Source organism: Pseudorasbora parva, chromosome 16 (genome assembly GCF_024679245.1).
Source record: "Pseudorasbora parva isolate DD20220531a chromosome 16, ASM2467924v1, whole genome shotgun sequence".
Classification (NCBI taxonomy): Eukaryota; Metazoa; Chordata; class Actinopteri; order Cypriniformes; family Gobionidae; genus Pseudorasbora; species Pseudorasbora parva.
In genome coordinates this window covers 4796609-4813563 of record NC_090187.1, presented here as the reverse complement: position 1 = coordinate 4813563, position 16955 = coordinate 4796609, and the positions used below count along the sequence as shown (strand labels likewise).

At 38.5% G+C, this 16955-nt stretch overlaps 1 protein-coding gene across 22 annotated transcripts in view; it reads right to left on the bottom strand.

The window, feature by feature from the left end:
* Nucleotides 1–16955, bottom strand: part of gramd1bb (GRAM domain containing 1Bb) — a 214759-nt gene that overhangs the window by 46015 nt on the left and 151789 nt on the right. The window contains exon 1 of one of the 22 annotated variants that reach the window (XM_067420129.1): nt 10268–10503. The exons of the other annotated variants lie outside the window; for them this stretch is intronic. Within the exon in view, the coding sequence (XP_067276230.1) occupies nt 10268–10278 (11 nt within the window). The 5' untranslated portion in view covers nt 10279–10503. Of the gene's footprint in view, nt 1–10267; nt 10504–16955 lie in introns of those variants that run through there. 22 annotated transcript variants of the gene reach the window in all.

Genomic DNA, 16955 nt, shown 5'->3' with positions numbered 1-16955 from the left:
TTATTCTTGTTAGGTTACAGAGCCCTGACACTACTGCTCTTCCGTTTTGTGTGGAGCGCTCAATCTAGTTTGGTTTCGGTTCTGTGTTTGTCTTATGTTGTCCTGTGTAGCACGTGGCTCATGTTTATTTTGGCCACTTGCTTTCTTGCTGTCATGTTTTGTGTGGAAACCCAGTCTGTGAGTGCCCTGATGGGCTGCGTGTTCGTGTCATGTTTTGTTTTGTGATTGTTTTCACTGGCCATGTGCTCTTGTTTTGGTCTTGTTTGGTGAGAGCACATGGCTCGTCATGTTTGTTTCTATTTGCCATGTGCTCTCGCGTCTATTGTCTCATCCAGCCCTTCCTTTTCTTGGTTCATTTGCCCCACTTGTCCTCCCTCGTTACCTGCTTTGTTTGCTTTTTCTTTTCATTTCTGCTTGTGTTTGGCATCCTAGGCCAGATCCTCATATGCGCATCATGTTACCTGCTCCCTGTTGTTTCCTGCCTTGTCCTGCCTTGCCTTGCCTAGTCCAGCCAGTCATTTGTTTCCCCCATGGGGTAGTTTTTGTGTGTTTTGTTTTATTTTTTGATTAAGAAAAAGCCCATATCTGCATTCTTGAGTCCTCGCCTCATCCCTTCACCCATCCCTGACAAGATGTCGCTGCAAGAGGGAGGAGAAGTTATTTTGATTATAGATTATGAGGCACATGAAAAAAAAAATAATGATGTGCACGGATAAATAATTTTTAATAAATACTGCTATATTCTATAAAAAATAAGAAAAGTCAACCTGTATATTTTCCTCTTTTGGAAAGTCATAGAAACACTATCATGGATTTTTTTCTTTTGCTATTTAGGAAAACGGGAGCATAAAAATGATATCTGTTGTAGTTCCTTTTCACCATTTTAGAAGTTTACCCAATAGGGGTGTGACGAGACACTTATCTCAAGATTAGTGAGACAAGATTTTTACATAATATTTTTAAGAAATCCTCAATTAAAATACATGACTAGAAAAATTGTTTGCAGGTGCATTTGAAATGCTTTAACTCCCATCATCATGTCATTTCAGTTCTCCTTTCTGAGTATGAATTTGCCGTCATATGCAGTAAAAGACAGCAATACTCAAGCACTGTAAAAGGTTTTGCACAAACTCAACTGACTGGCTTCTCTCCTGTATAATTGTCGGAGTCTGACCATAGAATCATTTATGAGCTTCTACAACTTTTGACTTCCTAACTGAACTCCTTCCCACAAATTGAACACAGTGCAATTGCAGATTAAGTGCAAACAATGAGTGCAACCATAATCAAACTAATCAATATTCTCAATATTCGAAGTGCAAATAGAGACCACATTTTTTTTCAAGCATTATTCAGAGCTAAGAGATGGTTACAACAACACATATAGCTTTCATATTGATAGATATTCATATGCCTCAGAGAGCCGCTTTCAAACAGCGGTAACCTATATTGAAATATAGCAGTGACATATCCTAACTTCACCCTCACACTCCATCATGACAACATGACAAGAGACAGCTTTTCACCTTGTCACACCCCTATTACTCAAATAAGATGAACCAACCCTGGACATGAGAGAAGGAGCAAATAAAAACAAAAGCTCTAGAAAGACTATGCAGCCACTTGATTCCTTGCAAACCTTTAGGAGCTTCCAAACGCCATTACAAGTACCAATGAAGACCACATAAACATTTATGCTTATCCTAGTATGTCACATGCCAAACATGCACTCTAGGAGCAGGGTCCTTTTAATAATTATTAGAGGCATTTCTCTATAAATAAAGATTATGTTCAATGCACTGTTCTATGGGTTAGATTACAACATGACAGCATGCACTGCTCCCATCATGCTGGCAAAGGCTATCGACACCTTTACTGATCATAAGGTTCAATGTGGTTAGGGTTAGGGGTCAGAGGAGGACTTTAGGCATAGGGACAATCCCAATAAGGTAGCATACATTTATGATTTTAATAAATATAACCATATACACTGAATATGCTATTAATGCACACTGTACTATAATTGTAATATAAAAGTAATGCCACCATTTGCACAAAGTATAAATATAATTTAACTTCTGTTTACACTTACAAATTCTGCTTATTGTAGTATCATTGACATGCTGTTATAATTGGATTTTTATTTTTTCATTTATCTGTATTTTTGTACAATTTATTTTTTTAATATGTCTATATAGAGTTTTGGTCAAAAGTTTGGAAACACACACACACACACACACACACACACACACACACACACACACACACACACACACACACACACACACACACACACACACACACACACACACACACACACACACACACACACACACACACACACACACACACACACACACACACACACACACACACACACATAACCATAACTTATATATAACCAACATATATAGCCAAACCTGCTGACTTGTTTCTGTGGATGCTCGAGTCTTTCTACAGCTTTGAGCCACCTGGTCACATTATAGGTTCTTATGCAACGTCTTACATCACTACTAGCCAATCACAATTGTAAAATGAGGACACTACACTATTCTACAGTTTCAGTGAGCCCTAGACAGTGAGTGAGTGGTGTGTGTGTGTGTGTGTGTGTGTGTGTGTGTGTGTGTGTGTGTGTGTGTGTGTGTGTGTGTGTGTGTGTGTGTGTGCGAAATCCTTGTCCTTGTGGGGACATTTTTAGGTCCCCATGAGGAAAACATCTTATAAATCACACAGAAGGTTTTTTTTTGAGAAAGTAAAAGTGCAGAATGTTTCCTGTGATGCGTAGGTTGAGGGGCAGGGGCAGTGTAAGGGGATAGGATGTACAGTTTGTACAGTATGAAATCCATTATGCCTATGGAAAGTCCCCATAAAACATGGAAACACGACATGTGTGTGTGTGTGTGTGTGTGTGTGGACTGATCACAGTGATCAGCAGAGATAGCCTGTCAGATACACTCCTAAAGATGCAGACTAATCATAGCGTCAGTCTAGCAATCTAGTGTAACACAGCAAATCACTGCTTTCATTGATTTCTCATGCCAGGAATCACTCAGAGAGGAATAATCAATCTCCAGACTAAACCACCTTTAGATAATCAATCTTCAGACCAGAAAAACATTTTAAAAAACATTTTACGATTAAAATACAAGAACAAACCTTTATTTTGCTCATCAAATTATTACATTTGCAAGGGTTAAAGGGATAGTTCACCCAAAAAATGAAAATTCTGTAATTATTTACTCACCCTTTAAACCCGTAAGACTTTCGTTCATCTTCACAAACGAAAATCTTTTTAATGACGTCTGAAAGCTTTCTGTCCCTCTATTGACAGCTACGCAACTACCACATTGACGCTTCAAATAGTTCATAAAGAGATCGTAAAACTAATCCATATGAATCAAGCGGTTTATTCCATACTTTCTGAAGAGGCTTGATCACTTTACATGATTAACCGATTTAATTTACTTTTATTCACATATAAAATAGCATATAAAGCATATACATATAAATAGTGAACATAAAAAGAAGCTCAACTGATCCTGCTTGACATGCGAGAACAAACCGCATTGATTCTTGCAAAATCTCAAACGTGATGCGTAACACAGGAATGAACTTAAAGCAGCACTAGGTAACTTTTCAACCTTCATAATATATTTTCAAGACTCTTGTGATGATAAATCGACTTACAATAGGTTGAATGTCACGTCTGCCATAGCCTCATGGGGTCTGTATCGTTTTTAATCGTACTTTTAAACTTCGGGTTTCGGGGAGTAACCCGAAAACAAAAAGAACTACAAAATTCGACTGCTTTACGGCATATACGTCACTTCCACCAACACCCACACTTCCTTACATTCAGACATGCGAGCCTGACTATCGCTTGTTTGTCGGATAATATAGTCATGTCCGAAGCAGCAGAGACAAATAAGAAAGCAAAGGTTTTGTTGGAGGAAAGCGATAAGAGGAAATGAAAAAGTGATGGGATTAAAGGCAGGACGAGGATCAACATGTGACCAGCGTTTGCTCGTTGGCGTGAGCTGAAGGAGGCATGCCCGACCGATGCTGACTTGGCTGTCATGCTTGCTTGACAAAAAAATAAAATAAATGGTTATTACCTACCACTCAAACATTGAATTGAAGTATAATAGATTCTGTAAAACGGAAACCAATAGACTAGGCTACTATAATGACGCTGGCTTGTAAACGTTAGCATCGCGATCATTTGGCGTTTGAAAAAATAAAACCCATGAAATTATATTCATATGACATGCTGAAACATATGCCACTGTACCTGGGATGAAGACATTTCACACGCGACGCAAGCAGAACAACTGTATGTGAACAGTGTTCAGATAGTTATGCGCAGGTCGTTTTTTTTTCCAAACAGTGGGTCCCGCTTTTATGAAGTTATTTGGCCCGCCCCGCACCACTGTATATATTTTTACAACCCGCCCCGCACTCGCGACCATTAAATAGACATACGGGTTCCGCGGGTTATGAGACGACCCGCGCATCACTAGTTCAGGGCTATCATGGTTGTCATGTCAACAAATACACTCGAGCATCCCCTGATGTAGGATGACAGTTTACGACAGTAGCAGAGGACACTATTTTGACTGTAGGGGGACCCCGAGAGCAAAAGTAACCTAGTGTTGCTTAAATTGGTTCTTGCAGAATCTCAAACGTGCTGCGTAACATGAGAGTGAACCTCATTGGTTCTTGCAGGTCAAGAAAACATGCCTGAGCTTCCGTTTACCACAACTGATGTGTGAATTGATGAATATTTATATGTAAGTAAAAGCCAAAATACAATCTGTTCATCAAATAAAGTGATAGAGTCTCTTCAGAAAATTTGGACTAAAGAGCAGCCTACTAGCTACACACTTCTGAAAAGGACTTGTGCTTAATTTTACTGAACATGAACTTGTAGTAAACCTTAAATATTAGAAGCTAAAAAACTATACTTTCAGCTAATATAATACTAATGAAATGCAAGGCTCCTTAGGAGAGTACATAAAGGTGCTGTACGTTTTACACTTTAATAAAGCATACTGTACAAATACCATCATATGTTTGCAGATATTTAGGAAACACATACTCGTTTCTCTAAAAACAACAATAAAGCCAGTTATTTTACTTTTGAAATCTGTTTTTGTTGTGGTCTGTGTGATACCGCACGTTGCCAGTTTACCCAATAGCAGTTCGACACCACAGGTTGCCAGTTAAAGGAAAACAAAGCGTATTTCAGTCATAGAAGCCAGCAAACAAACTGGGTCAGAGGTCACAGATTTTACCCGACCTAAAAAAGCTTCGGCATCCATCAAACAATCGGATAAATAATGCAGATAAATCAACTCACAGTGTGGCTTTCATTGTTAACTGCACTCATTCCTGCTGCGTGTGTGAGCTGGCAGCCTGCGTGAGCATCAGAATATGTTTCTTAACACACTTAAGTACACTTTTTAATAAAGTGCACTTCATAATTAGAAGTTCTTGAATTCAAATTATAAGTTTTACTTTAAAGTACATTTAAATCATGTTTTATGATCTTTTGTCAAGCTTTAAAGAAATACACTCATTTTGATATGTTGACTTACATACTAAAGCACATCTGAAGATTGTGATTATAGTGTAATGCATGTCTCACTGTTTCCTCATTGTGTGTGATTTCAGCTTTTATTGACCGTGATGCCAAAATCTAAAATCAGAATATCGCATTAACTTTAGCGTTTTGCTATACAGGTACAGCTAGCATGGTTATTATTGTTAACTGGACCTAAAACCAGATTTTTTTTTTCTTTTCCTATAGTAGAACTGAAATAAAAATGAACAAAAACTATTTAGACATAAAAACCCTCCAAAAACTTGACAAAAACACAACAAAATGACTAAAACACTAACGCACTAAAAACAAATGTGTGAATGAGGATGAATTTGTGTTTGTGTGAGATGCAGTCAAGCGGAGGGGGCAGACCACCCTAAATAATGGGAATGACGCGCACACACACATTCACTCAGAGCACCAGCTCTTTTCCTTCACTGTAGCCTGCCATGAGTGAATATGTTTCCATGGAAACAGTTAGCACAGGACTGGCCAAGTTTGGAAGTGGTTGGACTCCACGGGGAAGGAGAGAGGGATGAGGAGAGAGAGAGAGATGGCGGAATGTTAGATAACAAACACAGGCGTACAGCATGGAAATGTGCTTTGATGTTATCAAAAATGTCTGAACCGATCAGAGCCTTCAATTCCGTGTCCACTGAAACCATCCAAACACAATCCGATTCGCAGGTGCACAACATTGCAGCGTTGTTCGCGTGTTTGTGCGAGCATGACAGGACACTTCTGCTGTGTTAATGTCGCTATGGCAACAGGGGTGTTTCGCGATATTTAGAGTAGGGTGCTAAATATAACAGCTCAGATTATCGGCTCTCCTCACACGACTTAACACACTCTCCAGCAAAAACACTTTAAGTCACTCACTCATTCATTCAATCATTCATTAGCTTAACGAGAACCAAACAGCTGCTCAGGAGAGTTTTATGACTAGGGTTGAGCATCGGGTGAATTTTAGAGATTCCGATTTCGTTTCCGATTTTGTTTCCGATATATATATACGTGCAAAAAAAAAGAAAAAAAAGAAAAAAAAAGTTGGTGTGTTTGGATTTAAATAGTCAAATGCTTAAGAGCTATGACTGGATCATTATTACAGTGGGGGAAAAACTAAACAAAACATCATCAACAAAAATTATTTCTATCAAGAAGTGCATCAAATTTCTTTGATTATTCTTGACATTGTCCTCCTGGAATATGGTCATGATTTGTCTTCTTAAATGGTTGTTTAAGAAATAAAAAGCTACACATTCCATCAATAAGGGCCTGTTGCCAAACATATAACATGCAAGAAACTGCAATAATGATCCAATCATAGACTCCGAAGAATTTGCCAATTTAAAATCAAACAGCTACTTTTTTTGCCAGGCAATGCATATACAAACTTATACAATATATACACACAATGTTTTTATACATTTCAGTTACTTTAGATATTTTACTTTTTCCATTACTTTTTCATATATAAATTATTTTAGAGCTGTATCTAACTAGAAAAAAAATATGCTCATTAGATACAAATATAATTTCTACATTGTTCATAAATGTCAATTACTTCTCCAGTCTTGGAAATCCCTATTTACCCCTGTACAATCCCTGACAAAAGTCTTGTCGCTTGTGTACAAATTGACCTAAAGTGCCGCTGAAAAATATTTCTAATCAAGATTTTTTTACAAGAAATGGCTCATTTTAATCCCACCAGCTTTTGTGATAATGTTTCAGTGAAAAACTAAACTTTCAAAAAGTATTCTAATATTCACAGCTTGGTAAAGCCCATTGAATCAATTTTTGCAAAGACATAAGTGTTGTCACCTTGTCATATGAGCTTCCCGTGTGACTAATAATGGATCAATTAGGTCTCAAGTGTGTATAAAAAGAACCCCAGTACGCTAGACCTTCACATCAACTGCAACTAGACCTCTGCAAACATGCCTAAGATTCACCCTGAGACTAAAGTTTTGATTATCAAGAGGCTGAAGACCAGATCCACTGCTGATGTGGCAGACACCTTCAATGTCTCTCAGCGTCAAGTACAGAGGATAAAAAAAAGATTTGAAGAGACTGGAGACGTTTTTGACAAGCCCAGTTCAGGCAGACCCCGCAAGACAACTGCTCGAGAGGACCGTTTGTTGGCTCGAAAATCCAAGGCCAGCCCATTTTCCACTGCAGCAGAGCTCCACGAGACCTGGTCACCTGAAGTCCCTGTGTCAACCAGAACAGTTTGTCGGATTCTGTCTCGAAATGGCCTCCATGGTCGAATCAGTGCCCAGAAGCCAGCACTAAACAAAAGACAATTGAAAAACCGTGTGGCATTTGCCAAGGCCCACAGCCTGCTAAAAGGATGGACGCTGGAAAAGTGGCAGAAGGTGGATTTTTCAGATGAATCTTCAGTTGAATTACACCACAGTCGCCGCAAATATTGCAGGAGACCTACTGGAGCCAGAATGGATCCGAGATTCACCCAGAAAACAGTGAAGTTTGGTGGCGGAAAAATCATGGTCTGGGGTTACATCCAGTATGGGGGTGTGCGAGATCTGCAGGATGAAAGGGAACATCAATAGTCCAAAATACCAAGAAATCTTAGCTACCTCTTATATTCCCAACCATAAAGGAGGCCAAATTCTGCAGCAGGACGGTGCTCCATCGCATACTTCCATCTCCACATCAAAGTTCCTCAGGCGAAGAAGATCAAGATGCTCCAGGATTGGCCAGCCCAGTCACCAGACATGAACACTATTGAGCATATGTGGGGTAGGATGAAAGAGGACGCATGGAAGACGAAACCAAAGAATATTGATGAACTCTGGGAGGCATGCAAGACTGCTTTCTTAGCTATTCCTGATGACTTCATCACTAAATTGTATGAATCCTTGCCAAACCGCATGGATGCAGTCCTTCAAGCTCATGGAAGTCATACAAGATATTAAATTTGGATCTCACAGCACCACAACTTAATTTGCTGACATATTTTTGTATTTGCAGTAAATTTGTTCAATTTCTGTATAGGTGACAAAACGTTTGTCTTGCCAAAATTTGACCTTTCTGTCTTGATTAAATGATACATATTTTTTCTGTGAAAATTATTTATTTCAGTGCATTAAACATCATTTGGGACGGTTTTAGCTTTTCATATGAGCTATTTCTAACACCAATTAATTAATTAAAAGTCAGGTTATGATCAGGTATTTCTACAAAATAGATAAGCGACAAGACTTTTGTCAGGGACTGTATTATATTTTGCAGGAAATGATGGCTGTTTTTGTATGGTACCATTTACAAATAATATAAAATGCAAACAGAAACATATATACAGACCAAACAGGCCCTCCTGAAAATGAATTATCTCACTGTCATTTTACTGCCAAAGGACTGCAAAACATCTACAGCCCTTCTCTGAACTGTCACGGGTCCAGACAAGAATGGCCCCGTCCCGTTTGCCATGGGAAGGACTCTGGGCTGTTCCGGAAAGCTCTGTTTTCTCTGCAGTACTGGCTGAGCGTGAATAATGACCAACTGCCAGGACCCCACTTACACACACACACACACACACACACACACACACACACACACACACACACACACACACACACACACACACACACACACACACACACACACACACACACACACACACACACACACACACACACACACACACACACACACACACACACACACACACACACACACACAGCTTTCTAAAGATGAGCTGAGAAAGGGAAACCTCTCAGGCTACACTTCAGACTAAATATTTTCTCAAACCATTAACTATGTTTTTTCTTCTTCTTGTTTTAAGCTGAACAAAAGTTTAAAAAAAGAAATAAAAAAAAATATATTTTTATGACAATGGGGTACAACAAGTATTTAAAACAATTTAGAGATTCTTATTTTTTTTCATGTAAATGCATCTTGTTCTAGGGAAGTTTAAATATTTTAACTGGAAAACAGGTCCTAATGTGTGTGATTGTGAGAGGGCATGTGCGCTTTACCCTAAAATACACTAGCTCAGGTTTAACCAAGAGGAAGATCAGACCTCTGTCAGTCCAACTGTCTGTCTCTCAACATGGAACTGTAAACAACACCTGATGCTATAAAATACACACCAAACAAATATGGACTGGTTCATTAAAAAAGACAGACAGACAGACATGATATAGATAGATAGATAGATAGATAGATAGATAGATAGATAGATAGATAGATAGATAGATAGATAGATAGATAGATAGATAGATAGATAGATAGATAGATAGATAGATAGATAGATAGATAGATAGATAGATAGATAGATAGATAGATGAGCTGTAGATAAACAGGTGTGTGTGTGTGTGAGTTCACCCTCGAAAGACAGACACACAGCGTGGGTGTGACAGAGATGTGCCACACCCAATTCCTGCTGCCAAATCAAAACACACAGTCACACACTCCTCCTCACGTTAATGTTAACATACTGCGAGACAGAGAGAGAGAGAGACAGACAGGCGGACAAGTGTCGGAAAGAACCCAATCTGCATTAAGAGGCTTAGACGAGAGCTCGTCGGTATGAACCCGTTAGGTGATTATGCCGCCTCTGTGCTCAAACACAACATAACCTCAACACAACAACACAAACGGCTGCACAATTCACACACTTAATGTGCGTCTGTCAGGACTAACCTGGCTGCCATGTATCACAGCTCCGCTGCGCTCTGCACCACTTGGAGCGAAGGAGAGATGGATGGATGGAGATACAGAAGATAGGGAGGACATTCCCAAACGGATGAAGGATGAGCGAACGGCACTACCGCTCTGCCTGTAATAGTGTCTCTCCCTCTCTCTTCATGCTTGCAGAAGCCCTCTCTCTCTCTCTCTCACGTGCAAGAGATCAGCGCTCAGGAGACGGCTACGTCTCACACACCGTTTGGAGGCGGTGTTGGAGAACCACGAGAGAGAGAGAGAGAGAGAGAGAGAGAGAGAGAGAGAGAGAGAGAGAGAGAGAGAGAGAGAGAGAGAGAGAGAGAGAGAGAGAGAGAGAGAGAGAGAGAGAGAGAGAGAGAGAGATGCATTCTGGTGGCTTGGTGCTGCAAGGCTTGTTAATTATTCAGTCTTGATGAAAGAAACAGATCTGACATCATTCGCTTTCAGTTCACTTTACAGACCTCACACACATTACACACACATAAAACCCACTCATATACCAATTCACAAAAAGGCTTAAAAACACTCCGCAAAACATATTTAGATACATGATATTTAAAATCTCTCTCGCAATTATGTTTCATATAATTAGAATGTCTAAAAGAAGAAGAAAGAAATGTCCACGTTTGACCTATTATCAACAAGTTTTAATATTTTGAATCAGAGGTGGAAAGAAGTGAAGTATTTTTACTTTCCAAGTAATTTTATTTTTCAAGTATATGTATTTTATCAGTTCGTCTTTGCAAACCGTTTACGTCACAACATTACAAAACATAATATTGTACTTTTTACTGCACTTTTTCATATTGAATATAATTTAATACTTAATTACATAAAAAAATGTAGTATTGTATACTTTTACTGGAAGTAAAAGAGAGTACTACACTCTATACTCTAAGAGTACTTGTATACTACATATATACTGTATACTAAATTTTTATTTATTTAATTAAGTATTAAAAAAAAACGTTTATTTATTTTATGTAGTGCAGTAAAACGTATGCCATTATATATTATGCTTTGGAATGTAGTGAAGTACAAGAAAAACATTGATACTTAAAAATGTACTTAAGTAGAAAGTAAAAACCATATTTATTTATTAAGTTTAATTAATGTCTTACTCTTTTAATAAATATGGTAAAAAAGGTAAAACATATTACAGACATAATTTTTTAAGTATTATTACTTTTTTCTTTCTTTCAGGGGTCAAAGGTTTTACCACTTGACATATGGACCTGAGCTAACATTAACATTCATTAAAAAGCTTTTTCTTTCTTTCTTTTTTTTTTTGCAGCTTTTTAAGTAAAGCATATGAAACATGGGTAGCATAATAATAATAATAAGAAGAAGCTGTTAAGGGGCCAAGCACAAATAAGGCAAGATAAGTCATGCCAGAGAGTCATTTTAGCATCATACTATCAAATTTGATGATGCAGTATACGGAAAACGGTTTCTTCTATCGGCACAAAATCCATCACTTTTGCAGGGTCTGAAGATGATACGATTTGATTTTGGGAAAAAACGGACCAAAGGTCTACGAGGAGTTTGAAAAAAATATTTTTTTTGCAGAAAATCTAATTTGTGACAAGGAAGTTCGGCCAACTATGACAAAATTGATCTATGTTCTTGGCATTCCCCAAGGAATCTATTAAGACCAGTTTAATTACAATAGTCTAATTTAATCAAATGTTAAAAGCATATTTGGAAATTTCATTATAACATTTGAACACAAGGCGGCGCTCCCCGGAAACTAGACTAACGGAACGAGACTAGTTTAGCAACGATACACCAATGCGTTCATAAAATATAGCATTTTATGAGAATTCAAAATGGCTGATGCCAAAAATGGCCAATATATATATATATATATATATATATATATATATATATATATATATATATATATATATATATATATATATATATAAATAGGGATCATTTGACATGCAGCAGCAAATCTAAAGAGACCAAATGTGATTTTTGGTCAAAGCATTCAGAAGTTATTAGCACAAATATATATTTTTTAGATCTCTTGAACACTTGGTGGCACTGCACCAAAACTGTGCATTTCACCTCAGGTCATGGTTGTCATAGCATACAGCAAGTTTGGTCAGGATACACTAAAGCATTGCAGAGATATAGCCGTGGCGTGCTCATTGTTGGATTCGTTCACACATTATTCTAGAAATCAACTTGAATTCGTTAACTTTTTGTCTGAAGATGATTTGGTTCAATTTTGTTAAAATAAGAGAAATGGCCTAAGAGGAGTTAAAAAAATTCAAAATGGCGAAAACAATTCATGACAGAAAATTACGTCATAGGGTTTAATTGAAAAAAAAAAAAAGTATAATTTCGTTTCTACCCTATTTGGTTTAAAAGTTATTAGCATAAATGTGAGTGCAACTTTGGACAGTTGGTGGCACTAGAGGGATTGAGTTCAGACTGTCCTCTATCTGTGTGCCACATTTCATTACTTTCACACAAGTGTTTCGATGGGCTGCCATAGATTTCCAGGGCAGAAGAATAAAAATAAATTATGTTATATTATAATAAATAATAATACACATTAGGTGCCTGCACATCTTCGGTAATACCGAATTTATAATCGCTTAAATGGTTACTTCAGTGATTTAGCCTTAAGCTTTGTACTGTATTTAAACTGAGTCATTAATATAGTAGAAATGTGCAATTATTTTTGAATTTGGTGACTGAGAAAAGACAGAAAATGTATTTTTGTCTCATGGGGATGAAAGACAACAACTCCCAGAATGCACTTGCTTCGCTGCCCTACGAGGCCACTCCCAAAGCCATCGCTACTAGATTACTGGGTCACTTACTTCACTTTCCCACCGCGTTTATTTTCATAAAGTCAGTTCATTTAGAGAACAGACACTACAATTAAAAACTGAACGTGTCTGTTCAATATAGTGTGAGTGAGCCGATTGAGTGTCATGACACAAACGCAGCAGAAGTCAGAGTACATTCATCACTAGAGCTGAGGTAAGCGCGACCACGCGGCATACATTCACAGTGTGTGTTCAGTTCACGATCATTCGAATATACTCCCGGGTTTCTACTGATACAAAGCCATACGCTAAATCGCTGAAGTAACCCTTTAATTCTCTTAATTCTAAACATCATGGGACAGCAGCGGTTACCGTAGATCTGGGGTCAGTGATGTTATTATGGTTCACCTCACCATCACATCAGTGTATGATGAGAGCTAAACCCACAAAAACAGACCTGCCAGAACCAGTTTACAGATTCTCATACTATCTCTCTAAAGCCCCAAAGGTGTGTCAAATTCATCTGAGCTCAACAAAGCATCCACAGTGCTCGATTATTCCTGAAACATATAGTGCCTCACGTGGCAGCAAATGAAATAACAGGCAGGTTTTTCCATTGATTTGGCCTCTTTTCCAAGCTGAAACACTGCAAGTAAGCAGCACTTGAGCACTGCAGAGAAAGAGTGTAAATAAGCACAAGTGAAAAGCTGCGTGCGTGTGTTTGTGTGTGTGCTGTCTCCTACAGTAAGAGTGCTGAATCTGCAGCATGGAGACCACTGTTCTGTCACTAGCTGACTTTGTTCTGTTTACAGCGTTGTCATGGCAAACCGGCCTTGGCAGAACCCGGCTGGGTCGGAAGTTCCCGGAGACGGCTGTTATCATAGAAGAGCCGTATCCACGGTGACAGCGGCAGCCGTTCACATACAGACTGATTTCTAGACTTCTCTTGACACAAACACAGAGAGCCCACACATAGATGCACAGCCCTACACAAACACTCACAAATATGATTGTGAGACAAGAGCTGCTGGTGTCAGACTGACATAAATGAAGCCTCCCACAGGGGGCGCTGTTCTGAAACACCACACTACCTGGAGAAAAGCCTCATATGAAACATGATCAATCAGGACTCAATCAGGAAATCAAACCTTGCAGACTCCAAAATCAAAATATGGACTGGTTTCAACTAGGGGTGTACGATATATATCTTCTGCGATAATATCGTTATTGTTGGTTTAACGATGTGCGATCTGACATTATCTCCCAGAGAGTGTGTGTGCACATACACTACGTGATGTAGTCTTGAAGATTAGACAAGTGCAGGTGCACGCTCTTACTGCATGTATTTGATATTGATTTTATACAAGTTTTAGCCTAGAAATCTAGACGCACCCTAGCGGCAGCAAATTTAATTTGCCCGCAAGTGTGGTCTAGCAAATCTCAATTCCTATCTGAGCTGTATTCCTCAGAATCTGGACGGCCCAATCACATCGTGTAGGCTATAGAGTCGGCGGGCGGGGCCATAATGACGACGGCCGAGTTGCGTTTGTGTGCTTCTAGTAACACAGTCTTCCAGTCAACACAGAAACTGGCAACGGCGGCGGTCTTTCGAATCAGCTCTGCCCGCGCCTCCGGAAGACTTGGAGTTAAGCTTTACTCTGAGAAAAGAACAAAGAGCGGCACTGAAGTCATTCTTAAAAAGGGAAGATGTGTTCGGAGTTTAGCCGACCGGATACGGCGAATGTTTAATCAGTCAGCGAGCTCCCCTTCACCGTCGTTGCTCTGGTTGGTTGTAGCGCTATCCTATCGCGTGCAGAGGGAGTTTGAAAGACAACCGTTTATCTGCCCCTCGGATTGAGCTGTCAATGGTGAGTTTCCAGACCAAACATCTTGATGTGGGTCTGGCTTGTCAGGCTATACAAGTTTACTAAACAAGAATGAATCAGTCGTTTGAATGAATCAGTTGAATCTCAATGACTCACTCCAACAGTGACTTACTGCCGCCTACTGACGGTTTTAATTTTACATTTAAATCATCTTTCCATGTTTTAAGTAATTTCAAATATCAGTATTCAACGTTAGGTGTTTAAAACATTAAAAAATTATTTATGCATAACTGCAGGCTATTTGTCACCTCTAAGCGAAGATGATTTTGTTATTAGAAAAAAAGATTATATTTATTTGATTGGTAACAGCCATATTTTCTTGTTATTATAATTCAATTTGATTTAATTCATGAAATTAATACAAAAGATGATGCATGCATGTAATTAGGTTTTAACAATTATATATGTAAGGGATAATGTACCCCTTCAGAGTGATGCAAGTCCTGATCACTCTGTCGGGGTTTATTCTGCGATAACAACCGGCTGGGTGTACATTATCCCGCTTATTACACGGCTACTAGTCTCAAATAAATAATTATTAGACACAAAATATTGTCTTGAGATTAAATATTTTATTAGCTCTTACGCAAAGCTTCTGCAAAGAAAAACAGTTTCAACCTGCTTTAAGCCTTTATCTATTGCTGCTAAATGTTGAAGATGAATGCTGAAAGCGTTCACCCAAAAATGAAACCAAGCCTATGATTTACTCACCCTCAAGTTATCATAGGTGTATATGACATTCTTCTTTCAGACAAATACAATCGGAGTTATATTTAAAAAGTCCAGGCTAACGTTAATCCAAGCAGTAGTTGTAGTTGTGTTTAAAGTCCATAAATGCAGCTGTCCGTCAAATAACGTGCTCCACACGGCTCTGATGGGTTAATAGAGCCTTCTGATTCGAATCGATGCGTTTGTGTACGAAAAATATCCATATTAAAAACGTTATAAAGGAAACCTGCCTTGAAGTCTTCCATTGTAACCCACAGCTGTTTAAGCCACAAGATGGCGCCAGCGTTAAGCATAGAAGTAGAACCGGTCAAGATAACACGTAGTACCCGGGTGTTATCTGGAAATAACATACTGCTGGAATGCGCGATTGACCAATCAGAATCAAGTATTTCACAGAGCCGTGTAATAAATAAAGGTAAAACTGCTCATAAAAGGAAAAAATACATTTAAACTTTTTGGAAGATATGATTTCTGTCACTGTCACAGACCACCACACAGAATATGAAGAATATCAAAAACTTTATGAGTCAGCGTATCACCAGCACCAAGATACCAGCACAATAACACGCTCAGCAAAATATCGTCTAATTATCGTTATCGAGAGAATCCCAGAAATTATTGATATATTTTTTTTTTGTCAATATCGCACAACATTGATAATAAGAAGAGCAGCAAATCAGCATGTTAGAATGATTGCTGAAAATTAAAATATAAAATATAGTAAAATAGTAAAAAATATAATATATAGTAAAAATTTCACAATATGATTTGATCAAATATGATGCCTTGCTGAGAGACTTCTTTTAAAATGTTAAAAATATTTTGATTTGAGAAAAGTGTGAAGATAGTGTGAAGTGTAGCCTGAGAGGTTTCCCTTTCTCAGCTCATCTTTAGAAAGCTGTGTGTGTGTGTGTGTGTGTGTGTGTGTGTGTGTGTGTGTGTGTGTGTGTGTGTGTGTGTGTGTGTGTGTGTACCAGTGACCTGGTAATCCCTACGTTATGGGGACAAAATGTCCCCACAAAGATGGCAATATCCGAAATCCTTGTCCTTGTGGGGACATTTTTAGGTCCCCATGAGGAAAACATCCTATAAATCACACAGAAGGAGTTTTTTTGAGAAAGTAAAAATGCAGAATGTTTCCTGTGATGGGTAGGTTTAGGGGCAGGGGCAGTGTAGGGGGATAGGATGTACAGTTTGTACAGTATGAAATCCATTACGCCTATGGAAAGTCCCCATAAAACATGGAAACCCGACATGTGTGTGTGT